The sequence below is a fragment of the Ceratotherium simum genome, chromosome 16, assembly GCF_057802395.1.
Source record: "Ceratotherium simum simum isolate JZ-2026a chromosome 16, ASM5780239v1, whole genome shotgun sequence".
NCBI classification, from domain to species: domain Eukaryota; kingdom Metazoa; phylum Chordata; class Mammalia; order Perissodactyla; family Rhinocerotidae; genus Ceratotherium; species Ceratotherium simum.
The window spans coordinates 44,258,593-44,278,743 of NC_141915.1; the positions used below are offsets into that span (position 1 = coordinate 44,258,593).

Genomic DNA, 20,151 nt, shown 5'->3' on the forward strand with positions numbered 1-20,151 from the left:
TGAGAGCTAAGCTATAGAGGAGGGTAGGTTGGTCGGGAAGAAGAAACGGTGTGCCCTGGGCTCTGGGTTGTCCGGAATAGGTATCATTTGAAGTTTTAGATTGGTTCGGGCAGAAAGGATCCACCAGTGGGCATGCTCTAGGGAAGGGCAGTCTCTCCTTGGACTGCTCCTTCAAAAGGACTCACCTGAAGCTCACAGGTAACGCCTTCTCAACAATGAGATGTTATAACTCGGGTTTATGACAATAGACAGTCCTTTGGTCTTCAGACCTACCCATAAAATGTCACTTTTGGTTTATTTGGCACAGCTAAAATGTTTTCTTTTTCTTTCTCTTTCTCCTGGTTTACCTTTATTAGGAACAAATCTTAATCATCTCACTTCACAGAAAAAATAACAGAAAAATAAAGCAGTTTGCCTTGTGCCCCATTCAGACCTCTAACCTTAGATTAGAATTGGCTACTAGAAGTTCATGAACTTTAGTCCATGAAAAGCTTAAACCACAAAAATGGTTGTTTCAGCTGTGCAATGAATTGGACAGGGAAAGTATACAGACCTCCTCCACGTCTCACAGTCTGCTCATCTTTGCATTTCACTCTTACATAAAGCTAAGACTCATCTACCCCAGCATTCTGGGTACCTTTTTGTTTTTTAACCTATAAGATTGCCAAATATTTAAATGGTCCCTATTCATACTTACCAAGGCCATTTGTAATCCTTTCTATGATTAATCACATTCTATGATTAAAGAGAATACAGTTTATAGCAGAGCTTGAACACTTAGTTTCTCTATAAGCATAAATACTAATAAACATCCTAAAACAAGAGGAAGTTAAAAAAAAGATCCAAAGGAAAGAAAAGAGACAGTATAATGAGAAGATATCTTTCAAAGCAGTATTATTTTATGAAGAGAGAAGGGAAGGAAAGTGTGCGAGTTCAAGGATGAGGGGATGAGGTATAAATAAAGGCAAAAGGAAGGAGGAGGGTAAGGAAAAAGCAGAGAAAAGCAAAGGGAAACTTGGCGGTGAGAATATTCTAGGTGTGTCCAGTGATGGTGTCCAGCGACCAGTGGTGTATCCATGCCGGCCTGGGCATATGGACACGTACTAATGTGCATGGCTGACCTACACACACAAGTGAAGTTATTGCAGCAAAATTACAGCTGTGTGTTAGACTGTCGTTTCTCCTAGCTTAACAGAGAACTTTCTAGGAGGCAAAAAATTATCTTACCATGAATCTTACAATCCCCATGTAGGGTCACAAAGTCAGTTGTGTGGAGACTGTATGCTGGGAAAATTTCAAACCTGAGTCCTCCTTGCAAATTCTGTCTTCACTACTTGGGAATCTTGCCGATCACAGGCGCTATCTCCTGCATCTTAATGCCTCGCTGTCCGTACAGCGCACGCCCTCCTTGGGCTCAGCTCCAGGACCCAGTCTCGGCACTGCTTAGAGCTGATGAGAAACTTTAGATCATTTTGCAATAACGTCTGAAATTTACATGCTTTTTTGAACTCGCATACACACCTTTCCCAGTTACTTCTGTGAAGAGACTTATGGATCAAGTTGCCAGGCAAGGAAAATGAAATCTTGCTTTCTGTGTTTGGGCTGGGTTGGTTGTTTATAGCTGACTCAGTGCTTCAACAAGTCTGTTTACCAGGATTTGATCATTATACACACTTGAATCTACTCCATGACTTGCTGCTAAAACCTAAAGGGGAGGCTGTTCACTGTAATTATTAGGATATGAAGACAGCCTTAAAGCAAAACCTATTTCAGATTTTAATCACCATTATACAGTTTTTCTGTGTTATATCAAAAAAAAAAGTGTTTCAGTGTAGATGTACAAATTTAGAACGATAAAATAACCTCCTTTTTTGAGGTGTTAATTACATCTTCTGACAAAAAAATAGCCTGTTACCAGTTTGTGCACAGAGGAAGAGAGTGAAGGCAGCCTTGATCGGAGTCTCCTCGGTTTCATCACCAGGCCCCGCTGTCATTTCACGTGCTCCCTGCTCAGCCCTGGCTATGAAGAGGACTGGGCCAGCGTCAAGACTCCACCTTCTCAAGGGACTGGGGGTCTCAGAGTCCTCCTCCCGGGAGGTGTAGACAGCTCCTGGGGAGCCACCCTACTGCCAGAGAAGCTCTGGTGACCTCTTCCCACAGAGCCTTGCTAATTTTCTGGGCTGCCTTTTGTTCTATCCTGAGTCAACTCTAAGGATCCGAGTTTAGGCTAAGAGATCCGATAGCTCAGAAAAATGCAAAAAGGATGAAGGATACCAAAAGGAACCGGGTAAAGAAATCGCACTGAGAGTGACTGAGTCCCTTGGTTTGTACATTTCACAGGAAGGAGTAATTCCAATTGAGAAACAATTCTCCTTTCTGATTTTTACTCACCTGTTTATGGCTTTGGTACACTTTAGTTTTTAATAAGATGAAATAAGTAAAATAAGTAAAAAGATTCTTATTGTGCATTAACTTTTTAAAATATGCTATTGATCTGTTTTTATTTTTAAATAACTATACTTTATATTTTATTTATTTATTTATTTTGCTGAGGAAGATTTGCCATGAGCTAACATATGTTGCCAATTTTTCTCTATTTTGTATGTGAGCCACCGTCACAGCACGGCCACTGACAGACAAATGGTGGAGGTCCGCACCTGGGAAGTGAACCCGGGCCGCTGAAGTGGAGTGTGCCGAACTTAACCACTAGGCCACTGGGGCTGGCCCTATACTTTCTAAATAATTAAAATCAGAGATTTTTAAAGAAAAATCATTCATCTTCTGATGCTAGTTAAAACAAGGAGGGGCTTTTCTGAGCTGCCTCTTCTTCATACATTCAGAGCAGTTATATATGTTGTTTTGTACAAAACATTGTCTACAGAATGTTTTCAAGTATATGTACTCTTTATTGCATTCCTTCATTTGCATTAAACAATAAAATATTTATATTTATCAATATAGTTTTGGACAAAACACAAAGACATTAACCTCATTTAACAAGAGACATAAGTTAATACCATGTGTGCTGCTTTCATGGGAAGGGAAAGGATCTAAAACAGATCAGGGAATCCACGATACTGGCCACCAGGAATCACAGAATTTCACGATACAATCCACTTTTTAAAAAGCCACAAAACAAGCTAGGGATGAAAACCCAAAACAAAGTAGATATGACATACAAGTCTACCAAAAATATACAGATAGCAAGATATGGAGATATTTGCCTTCTACCACGGAGACAAATGACAAAGCTACACCCAAGTGCCACTGTAGCAACAAGCCTCACGGGCTGTTTTAAGCACCTTCAGATGGCTTCTGATTGCTTGCCCTCGCATTTTCAGCAGCAATGGGGAGAGAGTGGCATGCTCCATAAGTCTCATCACCAAATATGATGACCTAATTAAATTCCTTCTAACTCAGTTCTAAGACAAACCACCCATTCTCCTTCCCTTTGGAAGAACTGTGTAGAGGGTAAAGGAAATGTGTTAAATGTATTAGAATGGACGTTAGAGGACTGAGGGGAGAGGGCTAGAAAGTGGTTCATTTTTTCTGGGAATAGTGTTTTATTTACATGATAGATAGTACAGATAATTTAAAATAAAAGAAGGATACATTCTAAGTCATTAAGCTAAGGAAAAAAGAAAAGTGGTGATACTAATAAGCCTTTAATAATATACTAAGGAACTGACCCAAGTTGGACACTAATTAGTGCTGAGAGGTTTATAAATTACTCTATTTTAATGACTCCTTTCTGTTTAGGGGTGTATGCTTTTTTCATACGTATCTTTCACAAGTTTTTACCAACATCTACCAAATGGTAATGATTAGCATATCTTTTACCACAGAGCAAATTAGTTACATTAAGGGGATGTCACAGCCACCACAGTTTAATCTGACTTTGTATTAAGAAAGATCTCCTGAATGCAACTTGGAAACATCTCTGAAAATGACTGAGAACAGCATCTTAGGAATTAAAAGCCCTGTTTCTTCAAGCAAAGGTAATAACTAGTTTTCTGGGAGAACTTTTAACCAAATACCCAATTATCCTTAGTGTTAGCACAGGGAAGTTGAAATAACTCCTTTGAACCCATACTTCTGTTCACTCACTGTTCCTGGTTTACACATAGAAAGTCTTCCTTCTAAGAGGCCAAGTGTTGTCTTGCAAGATTATTATGTTTATTGAGAGTTTTTGGGTGGTGTTGGGGGGGAGAGCTTAAAATGTGTAGTGTTCACAAGTACAGTATGTCTCCCACACTTAAAGACTGAGGAAGAAGGAATCATCTTATCTTGCACAGAAAGGTAAGCACAGCGTTCTAAAGCAAATTTGTACCTTTCACAAAACAGCAGAGTATCTCAAAGCATAAGGAAGGGAGTTTTATTGCACTAATCATGCAGAGTGAGCACGTGTTGAAGGTAGTCCAGTATCTTGAGTAAATAGAGTGAAGATCACAAGCCATCTTCACCTTGGTCACTTCCCTTGGTCACTGTGTGTTTGCAAACAGTCCATTTTCAAAGTGAAGGGGGCTACTGAAAAAGAAATATCCAAAACACAAAAAAACAGATGAGGGTCTGCAAAAAGCTATTCATCACAAAAATCACTAAAAGCTTCTTAATGGTTTTTCTATATTTTCCACTATGCATTTGCTATTTAGATGAGCATTTCCCAAAAGAAAATGGTCAGCTCCATGCATTCAAAAGCAGGTTCCAATAAATATGTACCATTGAGTTTTTTCCTGCATTGTGACAAGGAAGTTTTGCGAAGCAGGACAAGGAGAGCAAACCAACAGTACAACCAATTTCCTTGCTTGGTCTCTCAGACCTACAACACAGCGAAGAATTCTAATAAATGGAAACAAAGTTGTCCAAGAAAGGTTGACAATTCAAATTTATATGCACTGTATAGCAAGTCTCAGAATAGACACTGGGATTTAACAGAGTGGTAAGTCTGGCTGATGGTCTTAAGTGTTGTATGTACTTACGCTCCTTCTTCTCTTAAGAGGGCCAAGAATTTTCTCACACGGTATTCAGGATCCATCTAAATACATCAGAAGAAATAAAGAAGATGCGTTAATGGTACCTTCTAATAACTATGCACTTACCTCATGCCAGGGAAATGCTCAGCTTCCTACTTCTATCAGCACTCTGTGGAATCACAGAAATGATTATCTGCTCGTTGACCAGTATTCGGATACACAGCAAAGTAGATTACGTCATTCAAGAGAAGTGAAGGGGATTTTCTAGCATAGAGAATCACTGTGCACAAGGTTCCAAATGACCAGCTGGTCATTCACAGGTACCTCAACTGAGTGCTCCCTTAGCTAGCGCTGTGTGAGGAGGGAGCAGGCTTGAGAGGACCAGAGTGAGACCACCAGATGTGGCCATTCATGGGGGTTCAAATGGTATCCAATTCATAGGACTCGTCTAAGGTATAAGACAGAGACCAAGCTTGAAGAAACCAATTGAGGTTGATTAAATGACTAAAAAGTAGCTTATTAACTCTTTATTATGGACAATTAAGCTTTTTTTCGCCTTGGTCTCTCTTGCATAGTTTCTCCTTTGCAATTAACAAAAAAAAAAATTGTGCTGAAACTAAAAAAATGAACAGTGGGGCTGACTCCTCTGACATGATCCAGGCCTTCTGTGACTGAGATAAGCATGAGTCTAAGAAAAGATGGGCGAGTTTTGGTTCAGGTGTTGAGTTCAGGTCATTATTAATTATCTCTATTCACTTTCATTTTATATTCATATTTATACTAATTTGTTTAATTATATTTTATTCTCATTGGTCCACCAGAGATGTGAAGTTATCTAAAAAAGGATCATTAAAAGCATCTTTAATTCCTTAAGATGAATTTTTACTGTAAGAAACACACCTAACTTTTAAAAATTGTTCCAGGGCAGGAGTCTGTTTCCCAAGAGGGCACTCCCTGCCCTCCAGGAGTAGCTTTCAAATGCTCAGTGCAGCTGTGGGTAAATGTGCAACTGAATTGCCTCCTCTAACCACTTTTTTTTTTTTTTTTTTTAAGATTTCTTCTTTTCTATCTCAGAAAAACATTGAACAGAAGTTTCAAATGTATCAAAGTTAGGAGGTCAGACTACAAAGGACTAAGAAAAAGTGAATAGCTAACAAAACGAACATTCTCCCTCTTTGGGAATAGAATTACATATGAATCAATTGTCAAGTTCTTTAAAAAAAATGGAACTGGCTGGAGCTCAGCTGTAGTCAGTACTTGCAGGTCTTTGCCCATTAAATATATTTAATATGTGTGAGCAACGACTTACTGACTTGCCTGTAGCTATGGAATTAAAAGTCAAGAGAAAGGGAGGAAAAAAGTAATCTAGATAAATGACTTTATTCCCTCAGGTGACATCCAGTCAGAGCAGATCCTCAGCACTGTGCAAGTTTTAACAGAATCATATATAGTGAACAGAGAGGTAACATGACTTATATTCTGCTAAACTACATGCCTCTTCACTTAGGCTCAGTCTCTCTAAGGCAGATCTAAAGAGGATTCACTCAGCTGCACGAAATCCATTTGACATGAAGGGGTTCAAACTCAGAGGCCTATGAAGCGTCAGTCGCTGAAGATTAGGCCCGGGTGCCCCACTCCCACTCTCTCCCCACATACATAAGAGGCATTAACTTGATCGTGGACCTGCAGGCATCAAAGGGAGAGGAAGGGGTAGGGATTGGGGAGAAAAATCCACATAGTTTCTTCTATGCAATTATTGAAAAAAAACTGCTGAAACTAAAAAAACGAAGAGTAGAGCTATCTGACAGATTTATCTTTTTCCAAGGAAAGAGCCAATACATCTGTATATGCACGTTTACCAAGAATAATACTAAGCAAAGTGATTAGTCTGTAACTTTAATTTACTGCTCACAATGGAAAATAAATAAATTGGCTTAAAAATAGTCCAGCTGAAAGTTCAATAGATTAAACTTTAGGTTTCTGAAAGCCACAATTTTATTTTAAAATAAATTTACCAGCAAAGATTAAAAAGCATTCAGTTCGTGTTTCCAATTTATTATTGGTCCAAGAGCCTATTTCAGATGTAACAGTAAAACTTAAACTTCACCTCTGCCACCCACTGCTCACATTGATTAAATGGCAGGACTGAGCAGTAATACATAATGCTTAGAATGCAGCCAGTCTGTCCACCCAGGACCTGGGATAGATTCATTCAACCAAAGTCTACCGAGCACCCTATTATGTGTCCAGCTCTGTTCTGGGGCTGTGGATTCAATGTAAGTGAGACCAAGGTCGCTGAACTCATAGAGCTTGGTAGGGATACATTTATTATCTAACTAGTATGTCAGGTAAGGACAAGAAGACACAGGATGGGCACATGGAGGGGTGGAGTTCCCAAAAGAGGAAAGGTAAGTTGCCAGGAGACGTGAAAAAGTCCCAAAGAAGTTTCATGTCTTTGCCCAGTCAGCAGCCTGGGGCTGTTTTCTATGTGATCCTGGATGCTTCAACCCTACTGCAGTTTGCATGAAATTTCCAGGAACCCAGCCAGGGGAAAGTATACAGAGCCTAAGTCTAACCTGTACCACTCAGTTAACTTCTCCCTTTACATAGTCTCTCAGGCCCCTTTCAGTGTATGTGCAGTAGCTTCCTGATCTCTGATGGACAATGCCGTCCCCCTCCATCAAGAATTTTCTGTGACCTTGGATAACTCACTGACAACCTGTGACAGTCAGTACCCTCGTCTCTAACATGAGGGAGCAGCAGAACAATTGCTCTTTGAAGTCCTTTCTAGTTCTAAGATCTAGTGATCCCTAAATTAAAACTTAAGGTAACTTTATAATCTTTTCTTTTCTTTTTGAATTTTAAGAAGTGGGAAAGATAAGTACCAATAAGTTATTGTTTGATCTCAGAAGCAGGCTACTAATATCAACTTGAGTTTGGAAATAATATAAGAGAATTATAACATATTAATTAAAACCTTAGCAAAGGAAATATAAAACTTCTTGGTATATCATGAAACTTCTATGTTTGAATCACATGGAGAAGGAAGCACCTTACCTGTAGGGACATCTCAATCAACATTAGTAACTTCTTGATTCCTATCCAGACCTTCTTCCCTTTGACTTGCTGTGCAATTGTGGTACGTTCCTTATCCCTGAAGTTGCCCAAAAGCTACAAAAACAATAAAAATAACAAAAGCACTTTTATAGTAAGTGCATCAACAACTTTAGTTAATTCTCACATTTATCCTTAAAAGAACAGTGATAAGAACTACCCGACTGGTTCCAGTTGACAGGATTCCCCCATATTTTAAAATTCAACCTGACCTTCCTAAACCCATTAGGTGTAATTATAAAAGTGAAAACTGGTATCCTAAATCTTGTTTTCCTATAGATCTCCATTATAATTTAGAGATACATTTGCTGGGGGGAAAAATAGTAGCTCCAATCTATAATAAATATCAGTTAAAATTTTTAACATTCCTTTCTAGGAACAATCTGTATGTGTCAAAGCAGACTAAATTTAATTCTCTTACCCGACCCCAGCACAAAAGCTGCTCAAACAGGTAACCTGGAGACATTTATCATATAGATAATTTCTATTTTGTTGGGAGTATGCCCCAGTTGTATGGGTCTTGAGGATTTTAAGAAGCCTTCAATACTGCTGAACAAGTCACTAGATAATATTTTCTAACAGATCTCATCAAGTCATTTGTGCACATTGATACTAATCAAAAGTTTAATGAAGAGTATATATTTTTTTAAAATTAAAGACTTTGTCATCCTCAAAAAAATGTAAGAAAATATTTCCATAATATAAACTCTTTTTTTTTGGTGAGGAAGACTGGCCCTGAGCTAACATCTGTTGCCAGTCTTCCTCTTTTTGCTTGAGGAAGATTGTCGCTGAGCTAACATCTATACCAATCTTCCTCTACTTTATATATGGGACGCTGCCGTAGCATGGCTTGATGAGCAGTATGTAGGTCTACACCTGAGATATGAACCCACGAACCCTGGGCTGCCAAAGCAGAGCGTGCAAACTTAACCACTATGCCACTGGGCTGGCCCCCATAATGTGAACTTTTTTTTTTTTTTTGAGGAAGTTTGGCCCTGAGCTAACATTTGTTGCCAATCTTCCTCTTTCTCTTTTTTTTTTTCCTCCCCAAAGTCGCAGTACATAGTTGTATATCCTAGTTCTAGGTCCTTCTAGTTCTTCTATGTGGGATGCCGCCACAGTGTGGCTTGATGAGCGGTAAGTAAGTCTGGGCCCAGGATCCGAACCGGTGAATGCCAGGCTGCCAAAGCAGCATGCGTGAACTTAACGCCTGCGCCACCGGGCCAGCCCTTGCACGTTTTTTTTTTTTTTTTTTTTTGTGAGGAAGGTCAGTCCTGAGCTAACATCCACGCCAATCCTCCTCTTTTTGCTGAGGAGGACTGGCCCTGAGCTAACACTTATTGCCAGTCCTCCTTTTTCTCCCCAAAGCCCCAGTAGATAGTTGTATGTCATAGTAGCACATCCTTCTAGTTGCTGTACGTGGGACGCTGCCTCAGCAAGGCTGGACAAGTGGTGCGTCAGTGCGCACCCAGGATCAGAACCCGGGCCGCCACTAGCAGAGGGCGTGCACTTAACTGCTAAGCCACGGGGCCGGCCGCCCTTGAACTTTTTAATAAAGCAGCTCCTTTTATTTCGGTAGCTTTTTTGAAGTTTCTAAGGTTTTAATCATTGTTCCAACTTATTAAATGCAAGTAAATGGGCTGAAAGCTACTATGAATGAATGAATTTTCTATATATTGATTACTTTACCCTCCTCAACCCACATTCCATGTTTCTGGTTCATGTAATCTATATGCATTACTCATGCTGGGCACAGAGTAATTCATTCCTGGCAGGTTGTATGCTGCCTACACTGAGGAGTGGGAAATTAATTCACTCTCACTGATAGCCATCTCTTCTTCCTCTAATTCCTGAAAACAACTGAAGGTATATCCTAGGTCCCACATGTTCTAGGATAACATAGAAACTAAACATCAGGTGTGATGTCTGTGGCACCCCTTAGCATTATTTCCAGCCTTGACTCCTTTCTTATAAACAGTGTGCAATCCATTAACTCATTTTCACCTCCAAAGCCTCTAACAGCTGCTCTCCCGTGGCGATGTTGGGCACGTGGATGGTGGTGCTGAAAGCGTTAAGCATTTCCATCTCCTGAAGGACATCTTTGCGGCTAGTGGTCCCAATGATAAGAAGCTTGCGGCCCTGATCATAGGGAGAAAACATGTTAAAATGCATAGGGTAGGACCGATTGGGAAACTAGAGTAAGCCTGAACAATACCCATTTATTTAATTGCAGAAATGTGAATGATCAGGCAAAAGAGAAGGAAAAAGTTAAGAATTTTCCTCTTGAAATTCTAAAAAAAAGTATCAACATGATTCAGAAAGAGCAACATTTTCTTCTCATTCACATCAATAAAATAATGGATTAGTAAATCAGGGAGATATACAAAACAAATAGGAAGATACTTCAGCATATGTTGTAATTCATTTTTCACAGCCAACATGGTATATGTATGGTGGGAATTGGAAAAAAAAAAAAAGGAAATGAATGAATGGAAAGTGTGTATCACCCACTTAGCAAGGCTTTAGTATGCATTTTAGAAGGAATAAGGTAATAATAATAGTTTACATTTATGCAACACTTAACTGTGAAAGGCAAGGTGTTAAGTGCTTTACATAATTGTGTCATTTAATATTTTAAAATTTCATTTTTAACCCAAAAATATACAAAAAATGCTTAAAAACTATAGCAGGCCTATGCCACCATTCCTGATTCCTCTTCTCCACAGGCAACCATTTTCAACTCCCAGCTTTTCTTCTTGTATTTACCACCTTATCTTTAAATAACAAGGTTACACTACTATTTTTAGATTTTTATTTTTGGCTTTAAATATTATTTACTGACCTCCTGTTATGGATGATGCGGATCTAATATTAATTTTGCACTTACCCCCCATATGTCCCTTTGCTCAGCCTTCCAATAGTTATTTCATTGTCTTTGGTTAAGTCTGTATTCAGTATTTATTATAACTATATAAATATGACTTACAGCTAAGCCATGTGGTAGCGTACTATTAAATTTCCTTTTTTGGGCAACATTTTGTTTTTATTAGAGTTAATAATTGCCATTTTACCCCTTTGCTTAGTTTACCAGGTACTTTTCACAAGTTGACCCCCAAACACAACCATAAACATCCTTTCAATACATTCAAATACATTAGAGAATTAAAAACAAAAACAAAAAACGCCCAACTTTTTAAAAATTCCTTTCCTGGAGTCCTCTGTTCTCAGAGCTCAAGCTAAACTGACTGCTCTCTAGGCCTGCTGCACAGCTGGAGTTCTAGAACTTTCCTCTCTTCTCTGTTAGATCCCTTGTATCCTAGCCCTTCCTTTTTCTTCATTTGTTCCCTCTTTTCTGTGGTGCATATACTTCAAAAGCTTCCTGAGAAAAGGTGTATGGGAGGTAAAAATTTAAAGACCTTGAATATCTCAAAATGCCTTTATTCCACCCTAATATTGGACACTCCATTTATACTTGATAGTTTGGCTGGGTATCGACAACAAGGTTAGAAATAATTTTCCCCTCAGAATTTTGAAGGCATTGCTCTGTTGTCTTTTAATTTTCAGTGTTGCTGGCTAGAAGACTGATGCCATTCTGATTTTCTGACTCTTTGTTTCTAACTTGTTTTTTTCAAATATAATTTTTAAGGAATCTTTGTTTACCCTGTGTTCTGTAATTTCAGACTAATGTATGCTGACATAAGTCTTTCTTTACTCATTTTGCTGGCACTAGATGGGTCCTTTCTAAACTGGAAACTCCAATCATTTAGTTTTAGGAAATTATCTTGGATTATTTCTTTGAGATTTCCTTCCATTCATTTTCTGTTTTTTTCCTTCTTCCTGGAACCTCCTTTTGTTGGATACTGGCATAGACTGATCTTCTCATTTTCTTCTTTTTTCTCCTGGTTTTCATTTCATTCTCTTTCTAATATTTTTTAAATTAGCATCAACTTTATCTTCTAAGCTTTATATTAAGTTCTTTCTATAATATATATATTTTTTACTTCTAAGAGCTCTTTCTTGTTTCTTTTTTTCATTACATCTTCTTATATTTGATGGGTACAATACCTTATTTTAGATCTCTGTGAATATTACACATTTTTAAAAACATTTTATTCTGTTCTCTGTTATCTCTGTTTCCTCTGAGTTTCTTTTTCCTGTTTGTTCATTGGAGGCTTTCCTCAAATGTCTAGTGATTGTTGGATGACTATTTATACTTAAGAGGAAACTAATGACTGGAAGTTCTGAGTCTGAGGGCATCACTACAGGATGATCAGATAAGACTTGGCTGATTATTAGCGGTCCCTCAAAGGTCAGTATGTGTAAATTTTTCCCAGAGAAGAATCTTCCAATCTCCCTCCTGAGGGCTATAAAGCCTAGTTTCCAGCATACTGAGAGTCAATGGGGGAAGGGGTCTGGGTATCTCACCATTCAATATAGACACTTCACTTACTCCTACTTGTAGTATGGCACCTCTTTAGATCACTCTCTCACTTAATATTCATTATCATCCTGAGAATTAAGTACTAGTATTACCTCTATTTTACTGATGAAGCTATTGAGCCTCACAGATGTAAGTAATTTATTCAAGGTCAAATAACTAATAAATGATGGAGCCAGGAATGGAAACCAGATCCAGAATCCAAAATTACATACTGTCTTTCTTCATGAAGAAAAACACATTTAAATAAATGTTTACTTGGAAAATGGAAGAGTAATAAATTTTAAACTTGTGTCACTGGATTTATGATACACACTCATTCCACAGATAAGGCTTTAATACAATCATTAAGCCTATTCACATATCTTAGAAACTCAGGATGCTAAAATAAATGAGCAAATAAAAAAATTATGATGCAGAAATTAAAATAAGTGCAAGAAAAGATTTTAAGAAATTGAAGATGACATGCCAAAACAACTTCAATTTGGGTTTTGTAAATATTACACCTGTCAATAAGGCACGTTAGCCTTTCTCAATCTTACTCATTGTTTTTGTTCATCTACCGTGCCAATAACAGATAAGGAACCAACATAAACAAAGGCATATCAAAGAAACAAAGTGGAGACCTTCTGGTACAATCAGTGATTGGCATATCAGATGACTATACAAAGACAATGGGATAGAAGTGTACCTGTGAAGTATACTGATGAAAGGATAATCACTATTATTTAAGAAATCAACTAGCCAAATTCAAACACATTATCAACAGACCTTTACCAATCTCTTAGATGAATATAGAGTAGACCTTGTATGGAGAGACAGACAGATACAAAAGAGATCATTACAATACAGTATGGAAAGGTGGAGGTATTATGTACAGGATGCCATGGTAGAAGGAAGAAACATGTGGTAGAGAAAGCGTCTTTCTCTGGGGAGATAATACCGGAACTGAGTTTTAAGGAATAATTGGGAAGGTTGATTGGGAAGATGAAAGGGATGGACATTCCAAGCCAGAAGGATCAGAAATACCTAAGTCCAAAGGCAAAATAACAAAAACAAAAACTGGGGCGTTGGAATAATTACGAACACATAAAGACATATTAACTTCGACTATAACAGAAAAGTGGTGCTTTTACACTCCAAGTATTTTTCAACACTAAATTCTAGTGGTACACTTAGGAATGTATCCCTGAAGGCTAACAGATGCCAAAGCCCATACAGGCTGGTACATTCTCATTACATTTAAAGGTAACTGTTGGGCCGGCCCCGTGGCTTAGTGGTTAAGTGCACGCGCTCCGCTACTGGCGGCCCGGGTTTGGATCCCGGGTGTGCACTGACGCACTGCTTCTCTGGCCATGCTGAGGCCAAGTCCCACGTACAGCAACTAGAAGGATGTGCAGCTATGACATACAACTATCTACTGGGGCTTTGGGGAAAAAAAGGAGGAAGATTGGCAATAGATGTTAGCTCAGAGCCGGTCTTCCTCAGCAAAAAGAGGAGGATTAGCATGGATGTTAGCTCAGGGCTGATCTTCCTCACAAAAAAAATAAAAAATAAAAAAAAAATAAAGGTAACTGTTACTTTTCTTTTTTACTTAGGTTTTTAATGTTCCATAGCCCATAATTCAAACTCCCTCATCTTGCTCCTCTCTCATGGAGGACAATGGTGGCCCTAGAAAAATGGCATTGAGTAAGAAACTTCTTACTTATCCCAGAAAGGGGGAATTGCCATTTTCCTAGTGAAACTTTCTCTTCCGTTGAGAGTGACTATGTTCTTCAGAGTGTTGAAAGACTGGGAAATGTAGAGCAACTTATAATGAAGAGGCTAATTTATGTTTTGCTTTTCTTCTTGTTTCACAAGACTGCAAACACTGCAGAGAGGTCACGACCCAGGCAAGTTTAGGCCTTGACTTGTAAAGCATCATCTTTAAAAAAACACTGAAAAACATTACCAAATAATTAAATTGTGCTGGGTCATTTTGTATATTAATTAGTGGTAATGCTCATGAGGAAGCTTTATCATGAAAAAACAGCTCTGAATGTATTAATATAATAAATCACATTGGAGAGCATTTTGGAGGAAAAGCTGCCAGCATCATAAAATAGGAAGGCCAGCTTCAAAAATAAAAGTAGAGTTCAACCCAAGAGGGAAACTCCAACTTGTTAATGTGTGGCTACTAGTCTTAAACCTACAGCACCAAAACATGCCCCTTGATGGAAAGAAAATAAGTAGAGTGATAACTTATTTGGAAAAAAAAATTGTTCCCAGCATACTCTTTACTGAGATTTGTTAGTCCTGTTGCAATAAAGAAAAGGCCTAAATAAAATGACTATCTGCCAGTCGGATTATGATAAACATTGTTCCAAGGTTAAATAAGTATTAGTTAACTAATTCTTAGTACCATAAGAAGCAACTCAGGTGAAAACATTACCATGAAAAAGGCAGGGCTCAGTCAGGTGTTGATCCTTCAAAAAAACACTTCTTTACATGATGAAGAATGAACCAAGTACTAAGCAGTATCTAAGCCTTTTGCCACACAAAGGACTAACCAGATAATCCACACCCTTTCATAGGTCCTGCCCATTGATTGGCCCCAATAAACTGATTTGTAACAAAAGTTCATGTGGAAGAAAGGTTTTTTTTCTTAAATAAAAATGCCACCAATATAATGCTGTAGTGAAATGGAAGGGCTGATTTTAACCTGTGAACAAAAGTAAAGTCAGTTATGCAATAAAGAAAGGCCATTCTTTCCATATCATTCAATGCTGAGCAAGTGTAATACACTCTTGGTAAGAAGAATTAACTGTGAACAATTGGAAACCCTGAAATGGATTAAGAGGTGAGTTTAAAAGTGCAACTCAAAACTGCTGTGTGCTGGGGGCCTTAAACTTTATTTTCTGCTTGTTAGAATTTGAGGTTTTTATAAATGAGAGTGAAAAATTTCAGAATATTAAGAATTTATAAACCTGGTAAATAAAAGATAAAGTAGATTAGTTTTTTTTGTGCGTGTGAGGAAGATCAGCCCTGAGCTAACATCCATGCTAATCTTCCTCTTTTTGCTGAGGAAGACTGGCCCTGAGCTAACATCCGTGCCCATCTTCCTCCACTTTATATGGGACGCTGCTGCAGCATGGCCTGACAAGCGGTCTGTCGGTGCGTGCCCGGGATCTGAACCCGGGCAGCCGGCAGCGGAGCACACGCATTTAACTGCTACACCATGGGGCCGGCCCCTAAAATAGATTAGTTGATCATACTATTAACAAGAATTTACTCTGTTCAGGTACTTATGGAATCATGAGATTTGATTTGTGCCTTAAAGTGATTACAATTTAGCCAGGAAAAGCAAATACATACTCAGAGACCACTACCAAGTAATACATCAGCAAATACAAACTAATAATGGCTGAGGGGACACAGCATATGGGGACAGTTACATTGGAGAGGGGTCATCTAGGAAGATTCCTGCAGTATTGTAGAGAGACTGACAAAGAGGAGGCCCTGGAGGAGGAGGGAAGGGTCTCTGATGCTACCAAATCCTATGTGGGTGGTGGAGGCAGCTGAGCCAGGGCACTAAGGGCTGAAATAGAGTCTTTTTAGAGAGATGGGGAGTGGGCAGCCAATAAAAGGAAGACTCAGAATGTTAAACTCAGGAAGGAGATTTAGTATAAAAAGCAACAGGAAACTAAAGCAGGTTCTTGAGGGGGAAGAACTGTAATGAAGAGAAAGATGATCCTGGCAGCTACATGCAGGATGGTCTGTGGCCTTGAGAAAGCGGCTGCACTATGACACGCCAGTTCTAAGAGCAAGCAGGCCCAGTAAGCATCTGCGCCTTTTCACCAATACCTCACACACCTGGCATCCTTTTTAATGCAAGCCCAGGGCTGGCAGAAAGCAAGGGAGGAGAGGCAAGGTCCCTGATGAATAGGCGGCTTGGTGCAGTAGAAAAAGTACAGGCTCCATCATTCACAGCTGTGTGATTTGGGCTAGATTATTTAAACTCTCAGCACCTGTCTCCCCCTCAACCATAAAAATGGGATTAAAAATCCTACCTACCTGTCAGAGTAGAGCACGAGGTGAAGAATGCTTGGGGGAGGGGGCTTTGCCATCACTTTCAGAGGAGGCAAGAATGAAAAGAAGTGAGAGTTTGAACGGACAGTCTTGAGAGGAACCTGAAAAATCATCCCCTGCCTAGGATGTCAGGAATGCGTAACATTAAGGCGGGTGGACGAGCAGTGGGGCGCCTGAGAATTCCTCTCTTCCCCATAACAACACAGGGCACCCGCAGCAAACGCTACAGAGAGAGCACATTCTCCCAGAGGGCCAACGTTCACTCTGTGTCAGGGGAAGATGAGAGCTCCAATCTTCAGCTTAACTAGGGTTGCGGTGAGGCCCAGATGGGGCCTGAAGCTAAAGATCAAACACCCCCTCAGAAGGAGTGGTGGCAGCAGGTGAGAGTGAGGGGCCTCAATGAGAGGCAGAGACTTCTGAGGAGAAATTCAGGGCACAGGGTGTGAAGAAGCTTTGCTGGTAAGAGGTGCTTTAGTTCACCAGTTATCCTAGCTTCATTCTTGAAACAGAATAATTTCTCATATTTTTACTTTGTATTATTTGATATAGATTTTTAAAAAATTCTACCTACCATAGTGCTTGTACAACTTTATCACTGCGTTTATTTGCAAGTCTGAATCTTGTTTCTAGCCTGTCAGCTCCCTGGGGGTAGGAGCCATGTTTTATTCATCTATATCTTTGCAGTTCTTAGCATGGCATGCCTGGCACACAGAAGACACTCCTATGTTCCCTCTGCCTAGAATGCTCTTCCCTTATATATCCACATGGTTCTTTCCCTCAAAGTCAAGGCTTTGCTTGAGTGTCACCTTTCCACAAGGCCTCCAGAACCCCCCCACAAGCCCATCTAAAACTGCAACAACCCCCTTCTTCATCTCCCTGTATCCTGCTCTTTCCCCGCTCAGCATGGATCACCTTTTAACATACTAGATACTTTACTCATTTAATGTCTTTACCTATTTATTGTATTTATTGCTGGTCTTCCTTCATGAGGACAGGATTTCTATCTGTTTGGTTTTATTGATGTATCCAGGGCTGGCACAGTGCCTTATAACTAGTGAGAAGTTAACAAATTTGTGTTGAATGAATGAATGGTGATCTCAGTGTAGGTTTCAAGGGTAGCAGATCACTGCTTCCTTGTTAGATTCTCTCTTCTGGCTCTAGAAAAATGCACATTATACCAAGTGTTCAGCAGGAAAATAACCACCTACCATTTCAGAGTGTCTCTGAGCCCCAAGTGTTGAATGCCATGATAACAAGTTTTAAAGAAAATAAAATAGAAAAAATGGCATGTATGCTTCATTCACAATATGAGTAGATGCAAAGGCTGTCATATGTCTTTTAATCAACTGATCAATCAATAGTTAAGCTATTGATTGGATAACACAGACTTCTCTAACAGAGAAAAGATAAGATTCATTAGAAGCATTAATTTAAGCTAGCAAGATAACAAGTATTACTAAGCATCTCCTACAACTCTTGGTTTCCCCAAACCAAGAGAAAAAAATTGACTACCATTAAAAACAACCAGGAGTCTGGACAGTGCAAGGAGAGGAATGGGGCCTCTTTGCATATCCCGCATGCATTTCTGATTTCTCATGCTCAAATGTCCGTAACTTTTTTTTTTGGTAGTTAAATGTTTAAGTTGAATACCAAAGGAAGGATGTTTCAAATAAATCATGCTACAACTAGGCAGACAACTACTAAACTCTCCATTGGATTTTACCCTGAAGCAAATTCTTAGTCTCCTTCTTTGTAACCATCCTCATGTGCTGCAAGTGGGGCAGACGACAATAAGGAGGGGAATTCATGATGTAGATTGGATATGAAATGAGAAACTTCAAATAATTTTATTAAATAATTACTATAGGCAAGAGCAGACTGCTTTGTGATATTAGAGAGTATTTTAGTACCAATTTATGAAAAAGACACTGAATCACAGATTTTACACTCGGAGTAGCTCTTAAAGATTACCTAGCCTAAGATTACCTAGTCTTCTCCTTCTCCCTCTCCTGGTTATTCTGTAGATGAGAAACCTGGGGTGAGAGGCGAAGTGACCTGTCCGAAGCTTTTACATCCAGGGAGGGAGCTGAAAATAGAGTCCAGGCCTCACTGGTATTTCCACTATGCTTTGCTGTCCATTGTTCTTATTTGTGTAATTTTTAACTCATATCAGCAATAGCTGATCTCTTAATTATCAGTTAGGTAGATCTATCACCTAGAAATGATGACCTCTGAGCTCCTAGAAGAAAAGGTTAATAAATAAATTAAGAAAATAAAGTTGTAGTGACCATGCCACAGTATTCTTAGTGTCAAAAGGAATAGTTTTGTAGACGTGCTCTCTCATTAGAAACTTAACTAAGATGACCACTGGTTAATAGCAAACCCAAACCCCTCAACTTTGCACCCATAGATTTTCCTACCTCTCTCAGCTTTTAGCTTCCCGTGCCCTAAAACAATCCCTGTGCTCTAATCAGATCAATTTTCTTCTTCTTTCTCATTTTATTTCTATCTCTGTGATTTTTATTCATAGCATTCCTTTTTATTAAAATGCTTTCTAGCATTTTTTACCAGTTTGCAATTATTTCTTATGTTCAAGATATTTCAAAACTTGCCTTCTCTCCACACTCTGCTCTCACTGAACTCTATAGAACCTGCTTTACTCCTTTAGGCACCAATCTTTCAGAACATGGATTCAATGTGCCCAGTAACAACACTTCACTTATCTGGTGGCCAATTTGCTGAACAATTTCAATTATCCAGAACACAGCCAAGAACCAAGAAATAAGCAAAAATCCTCTAACTTCTAGAACTGAAAAAAACACGATAAAGTGAGGTTCAAGTGACTCTACTCACAGGTAGAGCCAACTTATCCATTAGGCACAGTGGGCACAGTGGAAAGGGCCCATAAAACTTTGGAGGCCCACAAAAATGTTCTATTTGCTTTTAAAATCAGAAGAAAAAATGAACTTTCAGGTTGAAGAAAATGTTTTAAATACCAACAATTGGAAAACAAAATCTGAAATTTTTTTTTATGGAGCAAGGGCCCTACAGCAGTGATGATGTGGCCCTGCTCACAGGGAGTCTCCTCCAGCTCTCATCGCAGCCTCGTTACTCTTACTTTACAAACAGTCATGAGTCCTGGGGGTTGCCTGTCTTAGTTCACAGCTGACAGAAGCAGCAAATGCGAAGGGGGAACTGTCAGAGGCAGGCCGACTGATGCAACTCGGATTCTGCAAGTAACAGCTGAACCATTAAACATTAACAGTAAAACCATTAAAAACAAGAAAAAGTGTAAAAAACAACAAAAAAGGGCATACTGGGCCTACTTAATGACTACCAGGCTAGAGTCTTACACATTCCAATAGTTCTTGCTGTTTCATGGATTACTGACCCATATGATTGTGGTTTGTAATGATGATCTTTACTCATTAACATAGTGTTTATTATACTTTGTTTCAGACACCAAAGATGTATGTAGCCATTTTTTTCCTCTTAAAAAAGGCTAAAGTATAACAACAATTGATATTTAAAGAGGTTAAGCTTTAGTCATTTGGAAAA

At 39.0% G+C, this 20,151-nt stretch overlaps 1 protein-coding gene across 1 annotated transcript in view; it reads right to left on the bottom strand.

Moving 5' to 3' along the window:
- Positions 1 to 2,885: 2,885 nt before the first annotated feature.
- Positions 2,886 to 20,151, bottom strand: part of NSF (N-ethylmaleimide sensitive factor, vesicle fusing ATPase) — a 146,908-nt gene continuing 129,642 nt past the window's right edge. Inside the window, exons 18-21 of the mRNA XM_004432596.3 lie at positions 10,092 to 10,226; positions 8,031 to 8,144; positions 4,980 to 5,035; positions 2,886 to 4,527 (exon numbers count right to left, since the gene is read on the bottom strand). Of these exons, the coding sequence (XP_004432653.1) occupies positions 4,482 to 4,527; positions 4,980 to 5,035; positions 8,031 to 8,144; positions 10,092 to 10,226 (351 nt within the window). The 3' untranslated portion in view covers positions 2,886 to 4,481. The remainder of the gene's footprint in view (positions 4,528 to 4,979; positions 5,036 to 8,030; positions 8,145 to 10,091; positions 10,227 to 20,151) is intronic.